The sequence below is a fragment of the Pomacea canaliculata genome, linkage group LG2 (assembly GCF_003073045.1).
Source record: "Pomacea canaliculata isolate SZHN2017 linkage group LG2, ASM307304v1, whole genome shotgun sequence".
NCBI classification, from domain to species: Eukaryota; Metazoa; Mollusca; class Gastropoda; order Architaenioglossa; family Ampullariidae; genus Pomacea; species Pomacea canaliculata.
Genome location: NC_037591.1, coordinates 5,942,550 through 5,961,722, shown reverse-complemented (window position 1 = coordinate 5,961,722; position 19,173 = coordinate 5,942,550). Strand labels below are relative to the sequence as shown.

Sequence of the window (19,173 nt, the reverse complement as noted above, 5' to 3'; positions counted from 1 at the left end):
TTCTACTACATGTATATGAAATGCTAGGTTTCAAAGGCGTGTGTGTGTTTCTTTTATATGCATCAGAATTAAATCTTTCTTAAGGGACTAGTATTTTCTTAGCCATTTGTAATGGCTCAGCATACTTCATGCTTTAGTTTTAATGTAAAAAATTGCTCTTTGCACATCTTTAATAAAGCCATATAACTGATCAATGCAGTATTTTGAATGTACAGATTTCAGCTTAAGAAATTTAAATATCAGCACCGTACACCAAAGAAAAGTGTTTATCAGATATTTTTGTATCAGAAATGCTTAATACTGCTGTTGTCTGTAACAGATGTGTTATGTATTACTTTGCACTCTGTGGCAATTAGTCATGTCAAACTAGAAGAAATGCATAAATAATTTAAGAGACATATAGAACAGTTCCCAACCTTTTCTATTCGCTGAACTCCTAAGAAATGTTCAGGTGTTAATGATTGATTAATGTTTGCACCCGGTACAAAAGTAATATTACAGTTTAAGATTAGGTCTAATTTCTGAGTTTTGAACCCACTTACAATACTGTGGGTAAGCAAACTAAACTAAATATGCTATTAATGCAGTGCACAAAATGAAATATATATGGAGCAATCTGATTTATTCAGAACAAAATTGTAAACAGATGCTTATAATGGAATTTTCACAATGGAGATCTGGTACAATTCTGCTCAGTAGCTTTATGTGTGTAGTTTTTCACATAGCTGTACCATTTTGCTTTCAATGATATTTGTTAATATTTACACTTAGAAAGGATCCATATCAAACTTTGTGAAAGACTAACAGTCTGTTTTTAAAAACTTGCACAGTTGTAATCAGCATTGCTTAGATTTGAAAATTTACTTGGCTGTGAATGTCTTTTTAAAAAAAAAAAACATGTTATGAAGCATATTAGTGCCAGTCTTATTTACAATGCAGGTGAATTAAATTATTAAAAAAAAAATTTATTTGCATGCATTTACAGGATTAAAAAAAGTTTTATGTCTGTTAAAATTTAACACTTTGTCCTTGTAGATATGTTTTTAAGATGTCGAAGCTTTCAAATATTAAACTCCACAGGTTCTTGCCATGACCTTTTTTTGAGGTGAATGAAAAACTGTTTTGGAATAAAAGACTGTTCATTACTGTCATTGAAAAGCAGGTGTGTTGCATACAAGTTAACTCAATATGTTTGACAATGGGAGCCCTTTGGAGTGAGGTGAGAAAATAAAAAAAATATGTTGCAGGGGGACTTGTCTGTGGGAATGGGGTCCCGGTGCTATCTGTGCTAAGCGTACTTCCACTATTCCAGTGCTGTTACCTCTCTGTGAACTATTCACTCTCACACGTGCATCAACTTAAACTAATGTTAAAGCTGTTCTTGTATAAGTAGGTCCACGATGGTGGAGACCAATACGACAGCCACGGCACTCTGATGACTTCCCCTCGAAAGTGTTGCTCCGCCTGTCCAGATCGTCCTTCCCGCCCGATCTGCCCACCACGTCAGAGAGCGACGACTGCTCTCCCGGCGACACATAGTCGAGCAATACCACGTGCAGCCACCGAACACAACCTTGATACAAAAAGATTTATATGACAAATAATGCTCAGCCTTCCAGTAAGTCAATGATCGTCCTGTAACGAGTTTCTAAAATGTGATATACTATGATCATGACCGCGTCGATGCCCAGTCATTAGCGAGCGGTAACCAGTCAGCAGATGACGTGGTACTAGACGTTGCTGCACAATTTATGAAAAGTTGTTTCTAGGTACTTGCGTTTGCTAGATATACGGTGTACTTCTTTCAAGATCGTATATATCATGCTGAGGTCTGTCGAAAAGCCGATCAAGTGTGAGACTTCGCCGATTGATTGTGGAGCCTAATTACACAGGACAGTCGCGATACAGCAATGGTATATGGGGGAAAGCCAATAGTGTAAGTGGGTGGGCAGGCACTCAATGACCAGAGTAAATAAAATGCGATTTTTGTACATGTCACGTTAAAAAAAAAAATTAAAAAAAAAATCAGTTAATAATGAAGATCTCATGCTATGAAAAAAACTTCACGTGGACATTAATTTGTAATATTTGAAACTGTCCTCTTATTCCCTTCCCGACTCATTACTCCTTCCCACCACCAGCCCTGCTCATGTTCATGCACCTCTCCCTTCTAAGATGTAGATCAACAGATCGCCGTCTGTCGACCCTTACTGTCCCTATCGTTCTTCTTTTCCAGCTGAGTTGGACGACTTGCAAATCAATCAAATGACTGCTTGTGATAAAAGCGTTTAAAAGGCAGAACCTTTACATGTGGACATGTGCGTAAAATCGTTCGTTCCGACAAGAAGCGGCATGCGTCCTGTCCGGAGAAAATACGTAAGTACGGAAGCACTTTATACGATGTTTTTTTAATCTCTCTAAAAGATTTTTGGCGGACGACAACGACAGGGGACCGTGCTCCGTACATAAGTGTTGGTCTTGTGTTCCAGGTAGAAACTTATGAACAATTTCCCTAGGCGCTTAGTTTCGAAAAGATAGATTTTTTTCTGTATCAGAAAATAGTTTACTTTTCGCATCCGTAGAGCATGGGGAGAAGCATTTGCACACACAATTCGTACTCAGTACTCGGTGGCCAGAGCAGCTTCCAGGTACTTGAAGTAGTTCACCTCTTCTAGCTGTCCACCGTAAACGTTGGTGTTAACTATGACGTTGCTTTTGTCAGTGCTAGTCTCTATCCCATGTATATCATTTGTTATTACTGCTGGCCAATAGAACGCCATGAGCGAAGCGCAGGTAGCACATTGATGGTTTTGGGGATATTAGGAAGTACAGACGATAGAAAGCACCATAAAAGGCCCAGGGAAGGACACCCGATGTTGTCTGAAACAAGTCTCCAAGCTGTTCAAATGTGGTGAACTCATTGAGTTCTTGTTCAACGCATAGCACAGAGACAGAGGGGCGTGTCGGAGGTGAAATCCGAACCTACGACCTAACCCCGGTTTTCACTTTTACGGTGGAGACATTTTGGCTATTGCGTCATCAACTACCCCGACATACCACAATACTACGTCTTTCTCCACCCTGCTCGAGCATCTCATGTGAGACTATTTCATCGCCAGGTGACTTCCTCCGGACTCTGTACAACTCTCTTGGCCTCGCCCCGTAGCACTGAAAGGTCTACATGCGCAATGAAGCACTGACTGTTGTCTTTATCTGGAAGTTATACAGGTTTTTACAACATTCACTCCATCGGTTTAGTACACAAGCGCTTTTTGCGAGAAGATATCCAGGAAAGAAAGCATCAATAACTATGATTGGATGAATGACTAAATTACGGGTGATCCACTCCTACGTGTATCTGTATAAGAAATCCCGATAGTTCTTTGCTATACATCGATAAATGGTGAGCGATCTATTTGTGTATTTATTTAAGAAATTATGAATGTAGTTAGGTATATATCGATGGATGGATAAATGAAAGAAGACAGACACGCACTATTTTGTAGAAGCGAGGCTTAAATGTGCTTACTTGATATTTTTACTGGTGTCTGATGGTGGCATGCATGTTGTCTCTTTGCCAAGACTGCATGACAAACTCCAGTTTGCAAAATATGTTGACTGTTTCAGTTGGCAGCATTCATTCTCTCTCTGGCTGTGGTAATCTTATCATGGGGCGCAGTTTTCCACTTTTCTGCAATCCAGCAAGTGGCAAAAGACATCAAAACGAATTCAACTGTTGATCCTCACAAAGGTTAGCAGCAAAGTATTTGCAAGTTACCACTTGATATCATATAAATGTAGCTACTATTTGCTTGAACAGAGGTATCGGGTACTATATAGTCCATTAAACAAAGGGGAGGGGGTGGAATTGGTGTTTTACGCGAAGCCAGCAACTAAGGCTATAGTATCACGGCAAGGCAGCCAACCCTGTAAACAGATGCCACATACAGAAAACAAATTAACGTGCCCAAGAAGTGAGCTGAACCCAGGAAATGTCTGATTCCGAGTCGATTTCGTATGGACCAATGCCACATACTAGCGCGATTTTCTCTGTACATCTGCTTTTTCCTGCTCAGTGTAAATAACTAGCATAGCCACTAGATTGGTTGTTATTTCTGGTTTTTGGTCTCCTACGAATCACGACAGAAATCAGAACGAGTGTGGCTGTAACTTTGTTAACGTTACTTAACGATGTCGTCTGAAACGGCGCCAGCTAGGTCTTAGCATAGGGGTATCTAATAGGGGATTCCTCCCAGCTGACAACCTTCTATAGAAAATCTATGCCTCTAAAGTTCAGTTGCTCAATTTACGATTACCACAGGCACGCAGCCCGTGGCTGGAAAAATGTTGGCAGACCTTTCTTAAAGAGTAACGAAAGCACGTCATAGATGTGTCGATTCTTTTAAACAAAGTTTTGGGTACTATCCATTGGTCACAGGGGAGTGCGAAGTGTGAGTGGAGTTGTGCATTGTTAATTAATAATAATAGTAAGTGGGAATTTATAAAGTGCAATATCTGAGCCAAAGATAGACTCACTGCGCTGAACAAGATCACAAAATAGTAACAAAGATGTAGAACAAGATCACAAAATAGTAACAAAGATGTAGAACAAGTTAACAAAATAGTAACAAAGATGTAGAACAAGTTAACAAAACAGAAACAAAGATGTAGAGCAAGTTAACAAATTAGTAACAAAGATGTAGAAGGAAGAACAACGCGAGGACTCACTGCGTTCCGGCAGTAAAGGGTGATAACTGTCGATGTTACGGTAACGACTTCAGAGAATAAAGTCATTGACAGGAGAGTAATGGGATGATATTGAGTAATCTTGAGAACATATGAAGACATGTTATCATATGAAACTGCTAAAGGGTGATCATTACTTCAGTTTACTCAATGTAGCTCAAGGTCGCTGCCGAAGCGAGTGAACCATGGCGGAGTGGAATCCAGCCAACAGATCCAAACAGTTCGCACTTCAAAATAACATTACATACCATCCTGTTGCAAACCTTAAGAGGACGAAAACGCAGCAGAACAACATGTTAACATGAAAAATCCAACACTTTTATCCAAATCGAAGCACGACCACAACACACACAAAATCAAGGAGAGCCGATCCCCTCGTCCTGTTAGGCGAAGGGAGAGAACTCTCATCATCCAGATGGCGGACATTTCAGTTTTGTAGCGACCTATGTTAGCGGCGGCTGTTGAGTTCTGTGTCGTTAACGAACTTCTTTTAATGAACCAGATGGTAGGTATGTTTTAGAGCTTGGTTGTTTTTGTTTATTTATTTGTTTATTTATTTTGTTTATTTATTTGTTTTGCATCGGTTAAAACGTGTCCGACTGGAGTAAGCAGACGACAGATACGTAACCTAGAAGAGAAATTGATTAGATTGAAAACATGTTTCCAATATTTAAATGTAAGGTATAAGAAATACAGTGTAAGTGTTCTCTTTAGTATGAAGATATACCATTATACAACAGTGAAGTCAATGATGTCTCTCTTTGTCTTAATACCCTTGACCTGATTATATGAGCACTAGTTTATATTCCTTGTTTCAACAATATTTTTGAAATAGTAGATTTTGTCTCCTGTTAGTTTGGACACCTGCACTGCTCTCTCTCTCTGTGTTCCCCCGCTCCTTCTCTCTTTGTTTTATTTGTAAATGTTAATTGTACTGTAAAACAAATTATTTAAAATAAATCATACATACAACACAACAATTAAATGTATACAATTATGACTATTTTACCATATGAAACAATCTTTGCTTTGGTGGATAAAGCAATGAGATGATTAGGTTCCTAAGCGCCCGCGGAGAGAGAGAGACATGTTTAGCTTCTTTCATATGGAACAGGATGAAGATTAGGTTATAAAACGTTTGTTGTATAGAATAATAATATTTATTTTCACCTGTAGGAAAGCCTGGAAAAGCAGAGATCTTGGAGATGGCCAACTTCAGTCCAGACCAAACGAAGCACCGCTACCTCATTTACACCTGTCGGCTTACTCAGTATTGTGGGGGGCTGTCTGACCGCCTCCGGGGCATTGCATACGCCTTCCTCTTGGCTGTCATTACCAGACGAAGGTTCGGCGTTCACATGGAGCTTCCAACCTGCGAGCTCTCCTCCATGCTTGAAGTCAATCATTTAGACTGGAGGGTGAATATCACCTCCCTGGATGAGTCTAATCTGACGTCACAAGTGTACAACCGTGTGAACAACGTCAGCATCAGGAAGGAGTTCATGACCATTGACTTCAACACCTACTTTGATAAAGACATAGTGTACTATACGTGAGAAACATTTTTACTCATTACATGCCTTATGTTTTGAAATATTTCTTTTCCCTTCTTGTCTTGTGTTCTTTCTATAAAAAATATGTTTTAACACATATGCTATGTGGCTCCCTTTTTAAAAAGCAGGTTCATGTCTCTGTTTATCATTTAATTGTTCGTGATACACAAAAATCGTGGAACTCTGTCAGCTCCACACTGTTATCCTAAAAATTACTGCAGTTTGTATATTGATTCCACGTTGTGTATTATTTTTATAGTTATTACAGATATGTGCTGCACATTACAGTGAGTTACATTTCCTTAGTAAAGTAATTCGAATTTAACTTTTGGTTCTTTGTGAAATCAAATCGAAACATCTGGCCGATTGACTAAAATCGTAATTTATAAAAATTCGTTTGGTGATTTAAACAATTTAAAGAAAAAATGCGAAAATTATTTGTTAAAATATTTAAATCTGGAGATGTGGATCTGATAAACGGCTTTTACTCAGGATCGGCTTTCATTCATTCAATTGCTAAATAAGACTTATCTTGTCAGGCCATTTTTGGATACGCTTGTAAAATGGAGGTTTTAGGGTAACAAAAAAAAAAAGTTGGCCCTGTGGCTAAACACTGAACTGCCTCAATTTATGTCATTATCTCAAACCTACCAAGAAAATGTTGTGGTCGCGTGGGCTTCTGACAGATAAACCCTTGACAAGCTTTCTATTCTATGATCTGGTACAATTATTAGAGTCGCACAGTTACGAACTGGACGTAATGTCATGTGATATTTGCTTTTGCAGGTCCAATCAAATACTTTTTCGAGAACTCTTCGCCAATCCCCATCACTTGGCAGACCTGGGATGGCTGACTAAAGTCCCACAAGGCGAAATCTTCCGACAAATCCTCAACACGCTCTTCAAACTAGCGCCGTCGCTGCAGAGCGAAGTCGATAACATCACAGACCAGGCGCACCGCAGGCATGGCGGAGGGATGTTGGTGGCCGCCCAACTCCGGTGTGGACGCAACCCCAGTATACCAAAGGACACTCAGGTGCGACTGGTTCCTGAGGATCTGCAGGTAATCTGGAAGTTTCTGAAGTCGTACCTCGCGAATCCCGCTGCCAGCTTCTTCATCGCCTCTGACTCAGAGGAAGTGGTGCGTGAAGCCAAGTCGAAATTTCGAGAACGTCTGCTGGAGAGTTCTGGACCCATCGTTCACGTCGCTTACTCCAAGAACAGCGATGACGTGTGCTCGGGCATGCGTCGCGTGCTGGTGGACATACACGTCCTTGCTGCCAGTGACGTGCTCCTCGTCACCCGCAGCGGCATCGGGGATCTAGCTTCTCACCTACGAGGGTTCGACAAGGGAGGCTTGTACTGCTTTCGACCTCATGATGCCAGAGTCACAGCCCTGAACATTACTGTAAACTGGCTTTGCCGATAGAAATGCGAAAAAAATATTGAGAAAGCTTACTGCTTAGAACGGTACACCCATGATGCCAGAGTCACAGCCCTGAACCTCACCGTGCAGTGGCTTTGCGATAAAAATGTGAAACCAAAGAAGATGCGGACAGCTTAAAGGTACTGACATAGAAAGTAAAGGTAGCGAGCAAAACTGATCCCGAGAAAAACGTTATTTTTATTTTCCTACCGAAGGTTGCGGTACTACCCTTGAAATCTGTACACAAGCTAAATACACGAGACTTTCAATATAAGTGTGTGTTCATTCATACCTTTGCGAAATCTTTGTCTGGATGCTTGTTTAGACTAAATGACGCTGTCTCTGTGGACGAACGACCTTACAACTCAATATGTCACTGCCTCTGGGGACGAGCTACCTATATAAGGGGCTTACAAAACCAGTTAAATCATTTGCACACAGACGCTAACAAACTTTGATTACACTGATCAACACTGAAATTATTACTGACTTAAACAGGTTCTGTAGCATCTTGGTGTGCTGAACATGAAAATGACCAAGCAAATTTTTTATTGGCTCTCGTTTTGAAGATATTTGATATAGTTCAATTTTTCTGTTTCGCCGAGTAAAGTTATCCAGTAGGACTGTAACAACATCCTAAATAAACCTACAATGATGTCATATTGTATCGCATTGCATACGATCACGAACGTATTACTGGACCTTATACACCTTGGACGAACTTTTCATGCCCTTTCATACAAAGCAATTTTAAGAAAAAATTGATAAAATGGAAAAGTAGAGGGGTACCCGGAAAAATCCCCCCACAGCAGGCCCAGTAAACAGACGTCACATACAGAGTGTCCCGATCGAGACGAGATCTGAACCCATGGCCTATCTCCGCAGCGGCACAAGCAGGTGTTTTAATCACTACACTACTGGGCGTCCCAAGCCCATCGAACCTGCTCTTACACTAATTTATAGACACAGGTAGCTGATGGAACTCCTCCCATCGATCGCAGCCCAGCAAACATCATCCACGGCCAAGATGAATACACGGTCACTGGTCGAGCAAAACATGGCGACGTGTTGTTCTTGCACAAGACAATTCAAATACGTGAGTTTCTGCCTTTTTAAAGGTAAAATAAATTCCAAGGCATTACTTTAAGAATTTTTCACTGGGAGGCAATAGGAAGATCCCCATAGATATGCAATTCATCCTTTTTATTGTGGCCTCTAGGTTAGAGCAGCCAAGGACACGAAGGGAGCTGTTGCAGACTATAGTATTTCAAAAAGGCTTTCGTTCAAAGCTGAATCGACTTTAACACTCTCCTCTTCAAGACTTGATTTAGAATGCTACAGCTGCTGTTGCAATGATTTTTTACTTGACTGGACTGTAAAAACTTTCCTTTAGACATCTTACAAAGGGATTTATATTATTTATTAAGGGGGCGAGAAATACGTGTTTCAACCTGGCGTTTCACATAAATACAGATACTCTGCACATGAACGAATCAGTCTTAACTTAGTAAGCAGAATTCGTGTAATCTTACAATAGAAACTGCCTCACCACTTGTACAAGTCTGCAGCTGCTTCAAATATACTTAGTGGGTTTTGTTGTTTTTTGTTGTTGTTTTGTTGTTGTTGTTTTTTGAAGTAATAGGCAATCTTTCAAAACGTGGTAGTTCATCATCAGTCACACCACAACAGATTTTGTGTAGTGCCCTCACTTGAAGAAAGTGACAGATGTTCACTTTTCAATACTTTCAGTAATGTTTGATACAGGCATGCAAAATACATAAACATCGTGAAGTTCGTTGTTTCGAATTGAAATAAATTGTTTGTGACAGCAGTCCCGTTACTTTTCAGACACACCTAGAGGACCGCTAGGAACTTAATCCGGTGGAAGTGGGTGGTCTCTCACTCATGTTCAATGAACAGAGAATTTCTCGAAAGGATGTATATTTTATTTATTTTTGTAACAGCAAACAGACTTTGCGTCTCGCTTCCGTAGAGCATGATGGTAACTATAAAGGATTTGCACAGTCCGTACTCGAAAGTCGACCTAATGGTGTTGCTGAGTCAACTTCTGTTGAACCTAGCCATTGGTGTTGTCGATGTTGAAATCCTAATTCTGTCGTACAGCCAGCAATTTAGGCCAGTGCAGCATTCCAGGTACTTGAAATTGTTCACCTTTTCTAACTGCCCTCCGTTCATGTAGATTTGTGCTTTGCTGTAACCGTTGGTGTTAGCTATGATGTCGCTCTTGTCAGTCCTGGTCTCCATCACAGTATTGTTATTCCTGCTTGTCATTAGATAAACACCATCAGCGAGGCGCAAGTATGCTTACTGGTGGAGGTGGTGAAGGTTTTCATGTTATTAAGCAGTACAGACGATATTGTCTGTTTTCACTGTTATGGAGACGTTTTAGCTATTGCGTCATCAACTACCCCGACATGCCTCCCCCTGCTCGAGCATCTCATCTTGGACTACTTCATCGCCAGGTGACTTCCTTTAGACTGTGTACAGCTCTCTTGGCCTCCTCCCGTAGCTCTGCTCACTGAAGTGTTGACAGTTGTCTTCATCCGGTTTTTACAGCATTTAGTCCATCGGTTTAGTACACAAATGCTTTCGCGAGAAGGTATCCAGATAAGAAATCATCAATATCTATGGATCGATGGGTGAGTAAATTATGGGCGATCCACTCATGGGTACATATGTATAGGAATGTCGAATGTTCTTAGCTATATATATATCGATAAATGATCAATTCATGTATCTGGATAAAAAAGCAGGAATTGTCGTTCGTTAGGCATCGATGGATAGATGGATAAATGAAAGAAGGCAGACTTTCAACGTTTAGAAAGAGGCTTTAATGTGCTTATTTACTTGACATTTTTACTAGTGTCTGATGGCGGCCTATGCATGTTGTTGTTCCTTTGTAAGACTGCAGGACAAACTCCAGTTTGCAAAATGTATTGACTGTTTCAGTTGGCAGTATTCGTCCTGTTCCTGGCTTTGGCGATCTTATCATGGTGCGCATTCGCCCATTATTCTGCAATCCAACAGATGACTTTTGCTGTCACCGAAACGAATTCAGCTGTTGGCCCTCAAAAAGGTTAGCAGCGAACATTTGCAAGTCAGCTTTTGATATATACATGTGGCTACTATTTTAAAAAAAACAGTGAAAAAATGAATTTTCGAAAATGTTTTACAGAACAAATTCCAGAATGCCGTAATGCATAAACTAAGAATAACGATGAATCCGTTGGATATGGAGTACATAAGATTCAAGAATGTAAAGAGAAATATTTCAAGATATGTCAATAGTTACTATAAAAAAAAGCATATAGCTTGTACACCCTTAAAACCCCTTAAAGGACTCAAAAGTACCAGCACACTATTATGAAATTCTGACGGCATACAGAAAGGTCCAAAAGCTGTATAAAGTAAGGTGGATACGCAAGCATCCTGGATTTTTGCATATTTTTCACACAGCACAGACAACTACATCGGACTCTGTAGGCTCTGTCGACTTCCATCATAAACAACAAAGATATCACTCAACAACCAATAAATTTCACATGCCCTGTTCTTGAATTATCTAGTCCAAAGAAAAAAAAAGGTTCAGTTTCGAATTAAGATCCTTTGGCGTACATGAAATCCAACTGTATACCAAAGGAAATAAGAAAACAGGATTCAACTTTTATATCACGGGCCTTTAATAGAGGGCGCATTTGGTCTGCACCACTGAACAAGGCTAAAAAGAACCGTGTGGAGTACATGTGTTGTTAATGAACTGCCTTTATGAAGCGGGTGACAAAGTTATTTTAGTTCTTTACATTGGTTAAAATTAAGTCCGGGCCTTGTAAAGTCACATCACTCAGATGATTTAGTTTAAGAGGTTTAGCGTTAGGCTATAGACATGAGAAACAGATATGTCATGTGGATTCCATAACTACACTCCTTCTATTCCACCATGCTGGGGAAAAAAGTTATATGAATTCACTGACCTCACGGTAGAAGGACTTTAAAGTCATGTGACATCATCTCTTGGAAACCAACGTCCACTGAAGACACGTAAGATCCAAACGTCACCTCCTGGGTCGGCGTCCAACAATTGCTCGGTTGTATAAACTGAAATAAATTATTGAAAATGGATTGTGCATATAAGAAAACCATAAAGTACACAGTGATGCTAATTTTAGAAATAAAACAATGTTTGCTTTGGTGCATAAAACAAGAAGATAAGGTTATAAAAGTTTATTGTAGAGAATAATAATGTTTATTTTCACCTGTAGGAAAGCATGAAAAAGCAAGGAGTTTGGAGATGGCCAACTTTAGTCCGGACCAAACGAAGCACCGCTACCTCATTTACACCTGTCGGCTTACTCAGTATTGTGGGGGGCTGTCTGACCGCCTCCGGGGCATTGCATACGCCTTCCTCTTGGCTGTCATTACCAGACGAAGGTTCGGCGTTCACATGGAGCTCCCAACCTGCGAGCTCTCCTCCATGCTTGAAGTCAATCACTTAGACTGGAGGGTGAATATCACCTCCCTGGATGAGTCTAATCTGACGTCACAAGTGTACAACCGTGTGAACAACGTCAGCATCAGGAAGGAGTTCATGACCATTGACTTCAACACCTACTTTGATAAAGACATAGTGTACTATACGTGAGAAACATTTTTACTCATCACATGCCTTGTGTTTTCTCGAAATATTTCTTGTCCTTCTTGTCTTGTGCTCTTTTCTGTAATTTTTCAAACTGTGCTTTGAAAAGTTCACTTTCAAACCTAAATTAATTCACGAGACACCCCGATCACGAGTTCAAACCCTAGCAATGATCACCGACACGTGCTGTACATCTCTGACTGACGTCACACGCAGGTTCGTCTGCTTGACCGTCTCGGAAAGCTATCGCGGTTACTCGGCGGAAGGACACAAGGGTCGATTTCACTAGATTGTTTCGATTTTTATAAACATCGGAAACCAAAATAGTGCTAATAAGTGGTAATTAAGTGAGAAACGAATCATTTATTTCTTCTGTATTGCTCTCGTGCTCTGTAACTGTAACTAAATATATTTTTGAAACGTTTTGACTGTTGCCACAGCCTTATCACAAGCCTTGAGTATCCCTTTAACTGGAAAAAATCGTCTGTCAGCAGTTCAGTAATACAAGTTCGCGAATACAAGCTATGGGATGTTTGTCTTTGCAGGTCCAATCAAATACTCTTTCGAGAACTCTTCGCCAATCCCCATCACGTGGCAGCCCTGAGATGGCTGACTAAAGTCCCACGAGGCGAAATCTTCCGACAAATCCTCAACACGCTCTTCAAACTGGCGCCGTCGCTACAGAGCGAAGTCGATAACATCACAGACCAGGCGCACCGCAGGCATGGCGGAGGGATGTTGGTGGCCGCCCAGCTCCGGTGTGGACGCAACCCCAGTATACCAAAGGACACTCAGGTGCGACTGGTTCCTGAGGATCTGCAGGTAATCTGGAAGTTTCTGAAGTCGTACCTCGCGAATCCCGCTGCCAGCTTCTTCATCGCCTCTGACTCTGAGAAAGTGGTGCGTGAAGCCAAGTCGAAATTTCGAGAACGTCTGTTGGAAAGTTCTGGACCCATCGTTCACGTCGCATACTCCAAGAACAGCGATGACGTGTGCTCGGGCATGCGTCGCGTGCTGGTGGACATACACGTCCTTGCTGCCAGTGACGTGCTCCTCATCACCCGCAGCGGCATCGGGGATCTAGCTTCTCACCTACGAGGGTTCGACAAGGGAGGCTTGTTCTGCTTTCGACCTCATGAAGCCAGAGTCACAGCCCTGAGCACTACCGTAAACTGGCTTGCCGATAGAAATGCGAAAAAAATATTGAGAAAGCTTACTGCTTAGAGCGGTACACAAATCTGAACTGTTGAACGGGTATCTTACTCCTTAGGAAGGAAAGGCAGAAAGGAAAGAGAAGGTACCGCATCAATCACAAAAAACTTGTCCCAAGAAACCTCAAATCTCACGTACTCATCGCTTTCCTCACAAACATTTGACAATATAATTAAATCTGTATACACGCTAAATACACGAACCTTTCATGTCAGTGCCTCTTCAAGATGTGTGTCTGATCAAGTGTCTTCTTGGTGCGTGAAAGCGCTTGTGTCAGGTTGATCATGAGATTGTGATTGTGTGATTATTATTAAATGATGTTATGACTAAAAATACATCTAGGGCTTATAACCAATAAATAAAATGTTTCAATGTAGACCTTTATTATTTCATCACGTCAATGTCTGGTCTCGTTTGTCTAAAAATTGATTATTGCTTTTTTACTTTTTATTTTCAATTTGCTGTTTATGGATTTTATACCTGCTAATAAATAGGCTGATGACATCAACTCGGACAAATTCGATACATCTAGCCTCCGTGTATAGCCATTTTCTCACAGCTGTAGCGGCCTATATTATCGACGCGAAAAACAGCTGTTACTGATTCTAGCGATGTCTTTCTTTCCGTCTCTAGATCTCACTCCTTGTGCGTGTGTGTGTGAGTGAGAAAAGGAGAGACAGGACATTATAGCTTTTGATCTTTTTTTGCTCAATCACATGTTACGAACTCCCTGCAGCAGATGGTAAACAAAAAGGACGTTTTACTAGTGAAAAAAAGGTGTAGAATAAAACTGAAAAATGTTGCACTGTATAAATTCCAGTGAATGTTTTGACAGTAACAAAAATTTATGAAAAATTTTTTTCTTTGATTTTTCTTGTTCTCGAGAACCCATCAACATTATGACCTTCTCCAAAAGACTTTTTCCGTCTTGCCTTCAAATAAACATCTCGTTTCAATACCTAAAAGACGATTTCAAAAGAAAAATGTTGATGAAAGAGAAAAGCAGAAACTATAAGAAAAATTGTCATTACTTCAAATGAGATTGTACGATAATAAAGTCTCAAAAATAAATTTGTTGTCTTTAAGCACAAAGCAGCACATATATGTTGAAGAAGATTTCTTTGTCGGCATATTTCAAAAACAGATAAAATCTCCAAAAATTAATGTAAATAAAATTTAATATAGAATTTTCAATGAAAGCAAGCACAAAAAGGGATAAATGTGCCGACTGAAGTAAATTTAACATTCTAAATTGTTCTCCTATTAAAAATTCATTTCTTCTTCTGTGCTCTTATTACAGACGTCCGTAGGTAAAGCTTGCAACACGTGGGGGCGGAGATTCCTTATATAGATATAAAGACATTTTTATATTTATTTTTAAATGGCCAAGGGGAAGTAACGAAGACTCAACTTCCGATACTCGCAGTTTCACAAAAGCAGTGAAAGAGGCAACATTACACGTCAAATATGGATAGCAAAAAGAATCGCTTGAGGCTGAAGTCTAAGGTACTAGTCTAAGATACTAGATGAAACTCCTTTACCGTGCTCTTTATAGCGCAGTTTACTCAAAATGAGATCGTTTACCGACTTCTTGATGTACTTTGAACGAAACGCTGTTGCCTCCCTTCTCGCTTGCGTTCTCTCTCCTCCAAATATTGCTTTCGTCCCTTGACCGAGGAGAGCTCCTCACAAGGCAAGGGTAGTAATAGACTAATATTTTGGTTTATATTTCAAATTTCATGGCCAGTAAAAGTAAATTAAAATTGTTTGTCATCACGTCTGAGATTATATAGTTAACACTATTTTTGCATATGTAACTTTTAGTTAAAAATTAATAATATTAATTTATTTATTAAGTAGTTTGCAGTTTTGAACTTATGGTTAATAGTTGTGGAGTTTAAATGCACATCTTCTACAGAAATTTTCATTTGACTTGTTTATAAAATTAGTTACAAATAAAGAGATTTAAAGTTTCATGGGTCTGTCATTACACATATAACAAATGAAAATCTGCAAGCAGACTACATTGAATAAACAACTTTAATTAATTCTGTCTAATTCCAGCAATAACATATTTGAACACTCTTCAACAGATTTCTACATTAAAATGTGACCCTGCTCAAGACAGTGAACCCCAGCAAGGAGTATGCAATAAAAATAGTGACAGAAATCAGTTGGGGGAGCCTAAGGAATGTCTTAATGGAGAAAATGTCGTACCAAGTATCAGAAGGTATTTATAACTGCATCAGAAGTTGAACTTCTCACTTCTTCCTTATTAAATCCATTTATTTATTGTATCATAACCATCGAATAATGCTTTTCATATTGATAGATTTCAGGGTTGATCAACTGAGGCTTTGCGATGAGGATGCTATAAATTTTTTTTTACTCCTAACAGGTTTAGTGGCAGTCATCCACTGTAAATGAGTATCCACCGACATTCATTCCATGTAATAGAGGTATAGGAACCATGGGTGCTAGAGGGGAGCTGCCCCTCAAAAAGATATTGAGGCAAGAATGTAAACACCGCTCACTTCAGCATGGAGTTTGCCCCTACCCTCTCCAAAGCTGGCTCTTCTTATGCCACATGTAATAAAATGATGTCCATTCAGATTTTGAAACTGTCAAAGTTGAAGAAGCTGTGCATTTATATCTTTAGGATGCTCTTTAAAGATGTCATTTTTATCTTTCTGCATACACATGAATTTGATATTCCATTACAAATTGTCATTTGTTTTCAGAGGAGATTTATTCATTTTTTCCTGTCTTTAGAGAAGCAAGTACATCAGATAACCAATTGGAAGAAGTGCTAAAATGCTTGGAAAGGAGGCGGAAGAAACTGCCTATGGAATCAATCCCAGATTTACCAACTTTTCAAGTAAGGCTTTGACCAAGAAGGCAGAATGTTCCAGCTTATCAAGGACATGTTTTGTTTACTTATTTAAAGATTCTTTTTTCAGTAGTGAAAATTCAGCTGGATGGCTATGTATGTATTGGGGATGGGGGTCTCAAAAATGGAAAGCATGTGATACAGTGCATAGTCTTGTGTCTTAGTTGTTTTTTTATGCATAAATGGCTATTTCAACATATGCTGTCACCGTACATGCCAGATAGTTCTTTTAAGATATGCTTAAAACATGAAAATTTTCAGGGACTGACAAAACACTTTTCTTCAGATATCTTAAGGGAAAGGCTGGTTATACATTATTGTTTATGAGATGTCTTTTGTGGTCAAATATGCAGTAATCATTTTTTATCAGTCATATTAAAGAAATATTACTTGGAAGTGCATTTGTATATGTGCATGTGAATGAATATATATGTCTGTGTGCAGTCATCTGTATATACCCAACAGAACAGTTCTATCAAGCGAGCAACTGGTGTGGCAGATGAATTACCTTCTTTGCCCAAGTTATTATGCTCCTGTTTGCTGCATAAAAAGCGTCAGGCTGAGGAAAGGATCTGTAGCTACCTCCATCCATCCGATGTTATTTTATCTACAGTGTCAGATACACATGAAACTAGACAAATGTTTCCAAAAGACATTTCAAAGTCTCCTTGCATACTTTCACAGACAATTAAGAAAAGAAAAGAAACAAGAAAATTAGACACCTGCAAAGAGCCTTTACATCAGACAGTGTCTTCCTCCAGAAATCTACTTGCTGATTTTTTTCCTCTTGATGTTGTTAGGACTGGAACAGTTGTCTCGGAAGACATGACTAATACAAACTACATGCCTTGTGCTGGTGGTTTAGCAAGAATCAGAAATAAGGAAGCATCAGAACCATTGTCTGAGCAGTTGAAGGATGGCTGTTTTGATGGCTCTGGCTCAGAGAAAAGGGTTTATGAGAACATTGGCAGAAGAGAATCTAGTATGGCCTCAAGGCAGGAAAAAAAACAAGATTTTTGTCTTCAGTCACATGCTTCTGGTAAAGTCTTGTCTTCTTCCAAGACTATTTTCACAGAAAGCACTAATAACAAGAGGAGGCTTGGAGAGCATGACTGGACACTGAACCAGCAAAGAGCACAGCAGCTTCTTTTTCTGATGGTTTGTCAGAGCTGCTGACATCATGCCCAATGTGCCAAACTAAATTCTCAGACGGGTAAGTGGATTCTTCTTGAGAGGTGGTGATCTTTGTACTCACCCAAATGTGTACCACTCCTTACAGTTTTTCTTATGAACTCCTCCCTGTAAAGACGCAACCCTAAACATGTTTGTGAAGAGTTAGGCTGTCTTGCTATTGGATGTTTTGCCAATTGACAGAAATATGTCTTTTTTTATTGTTGGCTACACAGCTAAGTCTGAGTTATAATATGTAGCATGTTGTGATAGTTAATCTTTGAAGCTATCCCCCAACCCCACAGAAACCTTGTACCTACCAGGTTTTCTGTCCCTCATTGTTTGTAACTATATAGCAGTTATAAAATTTGTGAAGTTGCTAAAAGAAAGAAACCTGTTCAAATATCATAAACTTTTATCTTATAGTAATAAGCAGAACAATATTGGCCATTTCATTAAAGTATAAGCATGACAGCAAACTTTCCTTCTTTGTGTTAAACTCTGGTCTTATAGTAGCTGCTTTCTCTTGAGTTCACTAAGGTTATCATCGCAAGATCTTTAGCCATGCTTGAGAAAAATTAATGAGTAGATTTTTTGCTGTTTCAGACTGACTCAGTGTGATATAGATGGTCACCTTGCAGCCTGCCTCTCTGTCAGCACTGATGACATTGTCTGGTAAGACTCAAACGAGCGATGTTGTCAGACTTGCAGCTTGATACTCTCAGGAAGCTGGTCAGCCTTTTTTCATATTGTCATCATCACAAGTAATAAACTTATTATGACACCAAATTCCTGTCCTTTGATGTTTTCCATAATTATAAATGCTGCCAGAATCAACTTTGCTATCATTTGAAAGCTCAGGAATAGTTTGACCTACTTGCTTTGTGTAGTTTTGGTAGGAACTGAAGTGAGCAAAGATGATCATGTATGAGAAAAGCATTCGAGTAACATTTTATTCTTCCTTTGGAAAAAGTCTCCTGAACTTTTAGAAAACGTAATACGAAAAAGAGATGACGAAGAGTAGAATTTTTGAAGTGCCAACTAAGGAATGTGGGAACAATGGAGAAGGAAACAAATAGCCCCCACCTTATGAGTTAAAATACTCATTTTGTTGAAGATAAAGGACTCAGCCAGTAATTGCCATTAATTACAATTATGCTAAGATCAAAAGCAGGGTTTTGTAAAATATGAAGCATGAAAATAGTCATGGAACAGACATCTGTTTTAGTGCATTTTATTTTTACTGAAGTAGTAGAAAAAAGTGTAAGATATTTTTAGGGCATCTTAGTTTTGTTTAACTACAGAATTTGTAAAGTTTAAGATAATATTTGTACTTTTGTGCAAATAATATAGTAATATTTTATACTGTGTTTAGGCTAGCTTTTCCAATATTATTTAGAATTCATCCCAAATTACTTCATGTGCAACAGCTGTGTATCTAAATCATGCCATCAGTGAATTAAAACTGTACGTCTGAACTCTGATTAAATGAATCACTCTGTGATAATCCATATATTTTTGC

The 19,173-nt window shown here is 39.3% G+C and overlaps 2 protein-coding genes and 1 long non-coding RNA gene across 7 annotated transcripts; 2 read left to right on the top strand and 1 right to left on the bottom strand.

Moving 5' to 3' along the window:
* Positions 1 to 958: 958 nt before the first annotated feature.
* LOC112557381 lies at positions 959 to 15,274 on the bottom strand. The gene is made up of 4 exons (XR_003097948.1): positions 15,133 to 15,274; positions 11,718 to 11,841; positions 3,530 to 3,691; positions 959 to 1,573 (listed from the first exon to the last, which is right to left on the bottom strand). It is a non-coding gene; the product is annotated as an uncharacterized LOC112557381 (long non-coding RNA).
* Positions 1,483 to 7,869, top strand: LOC112557377. 3 transcript variants are annotated; one of them, XM_025227188.1, is made up of 5 exons: positions 1,483 to 1,618; positions 2,237 to 2,376; positions 3,628 to 3,751; positions 5,923 to 6,298; positions 7,086 to 7,869. In XM_025227188.1, exons 2-5 carry the CDS (start codon positions 2,317 to 2,319, stop codon positions 7,726 to 7,728), a joined length of 1,203 nt encoding a protein of 400 aa, XP_025082973.1. In that variant the 5' UTR covers positions 1,483 to 1,618; positions 2,237 to 2,316; the 3' UTR covers positions 7,729 to 7,869. The 3 variants fall into 3 exon arrangements, with proteins under 3 accessions (XP_025082973.1, XP_025082974.1, XP_025082975.1); XM_025227189.1 differs by lacking the exons at positions 1,483 to 1,618; positions 2,237 to 2,376; positions 3,628 to 3,751 and adding an exon at positions 3,776 to 5,255; XM_025227190.1 differs by lacking the exons at positions 1,483 to 1,618; positions 2,237 to 2,376; positions 3,628 to 3,751 and adding an exon at positions 3,777 to 5,251.
* On the top strand, positions 12,003 to 18,440 carry LOC112557380. Of its 3 annotated transcripts, XM_025227192.1 has the most exons (6): positions 12,003 to 12,381; positions 12,925 to 15,097; positions 15,685 to 15,821; positions 16,364 to 16,469; positions 16,926 to 17,694; positions 18,258 to 18,440. In XM_025227192.1, the coding sequence occupies exons 1-2, from the start codon at positions 12,035 to 12,037 to the stop codon at positions 13,601 to 13,603; spliced, it is 1,026 nt and encodes a 341-aa protein (XP_025082977.1). In that variant the 5' UTR covers positions 12,003 to 12,034; the 3' UTR covers positions 13,604 to 15,097; positions 15,685 to 15,821; positions 16,364 to 16,469; positions 16,926 to 17,694; positions 18,258 to 18,440. The 3 variants fall into 3 exon arrangements, with proteins under 3 accessions (XP_025082977.1, XP_025082978.1, XP_025082979.1); XM_025227193.1 differs by lacking the exon at positions 15,685 to 15,821; XM_025227194.1 differs by lacking the exons at positions 16,364 to 16,469; positions 16,926 to 17,694; positions 18,258 to 18,440 and adding an exon at positions 15,990 to 16,107.
* Positions 18,441 to 19,173: the final 733 nt, after the last annotated feature.

Coding starts and splice junctions, on each gene's coding strand:
- LOC112557377 (XM_025227188.1), top strand. CDS start 2,317: ATGTGCGTAAAATCGTTCGTTCCGACAAGAAGCGGCATGCGTCCTGTC. Junction 2,377..3,627: donor GTCCTGTCCGGAGAAAATAC/GTAAGTACGGAA, acceptor TGACTGTTTCAG/TTGGCAGCATTCATTCTCTC. Junction 3,752..5,922: donor AACTGTTGATCCTCACAAAG/GTTAGCAGCAAA, acceptor TTTCACCTGTAG/GAAAGCCTGGAAAAGCAGAG.
- LOC112557380 (XM_025227193.1), top strand. CDS start 12,035: ATGGCCAACTTTAGTCCGGACCAAACGAAGCACCGCTACCTCATTTAC. Junction 12,382..12,924: donor AAAGACATAGTGTACTATAC/GTGAGAAACATT, acceptor TTGTCTTTGCAG/GTCCAATCAAATACTCTTTC.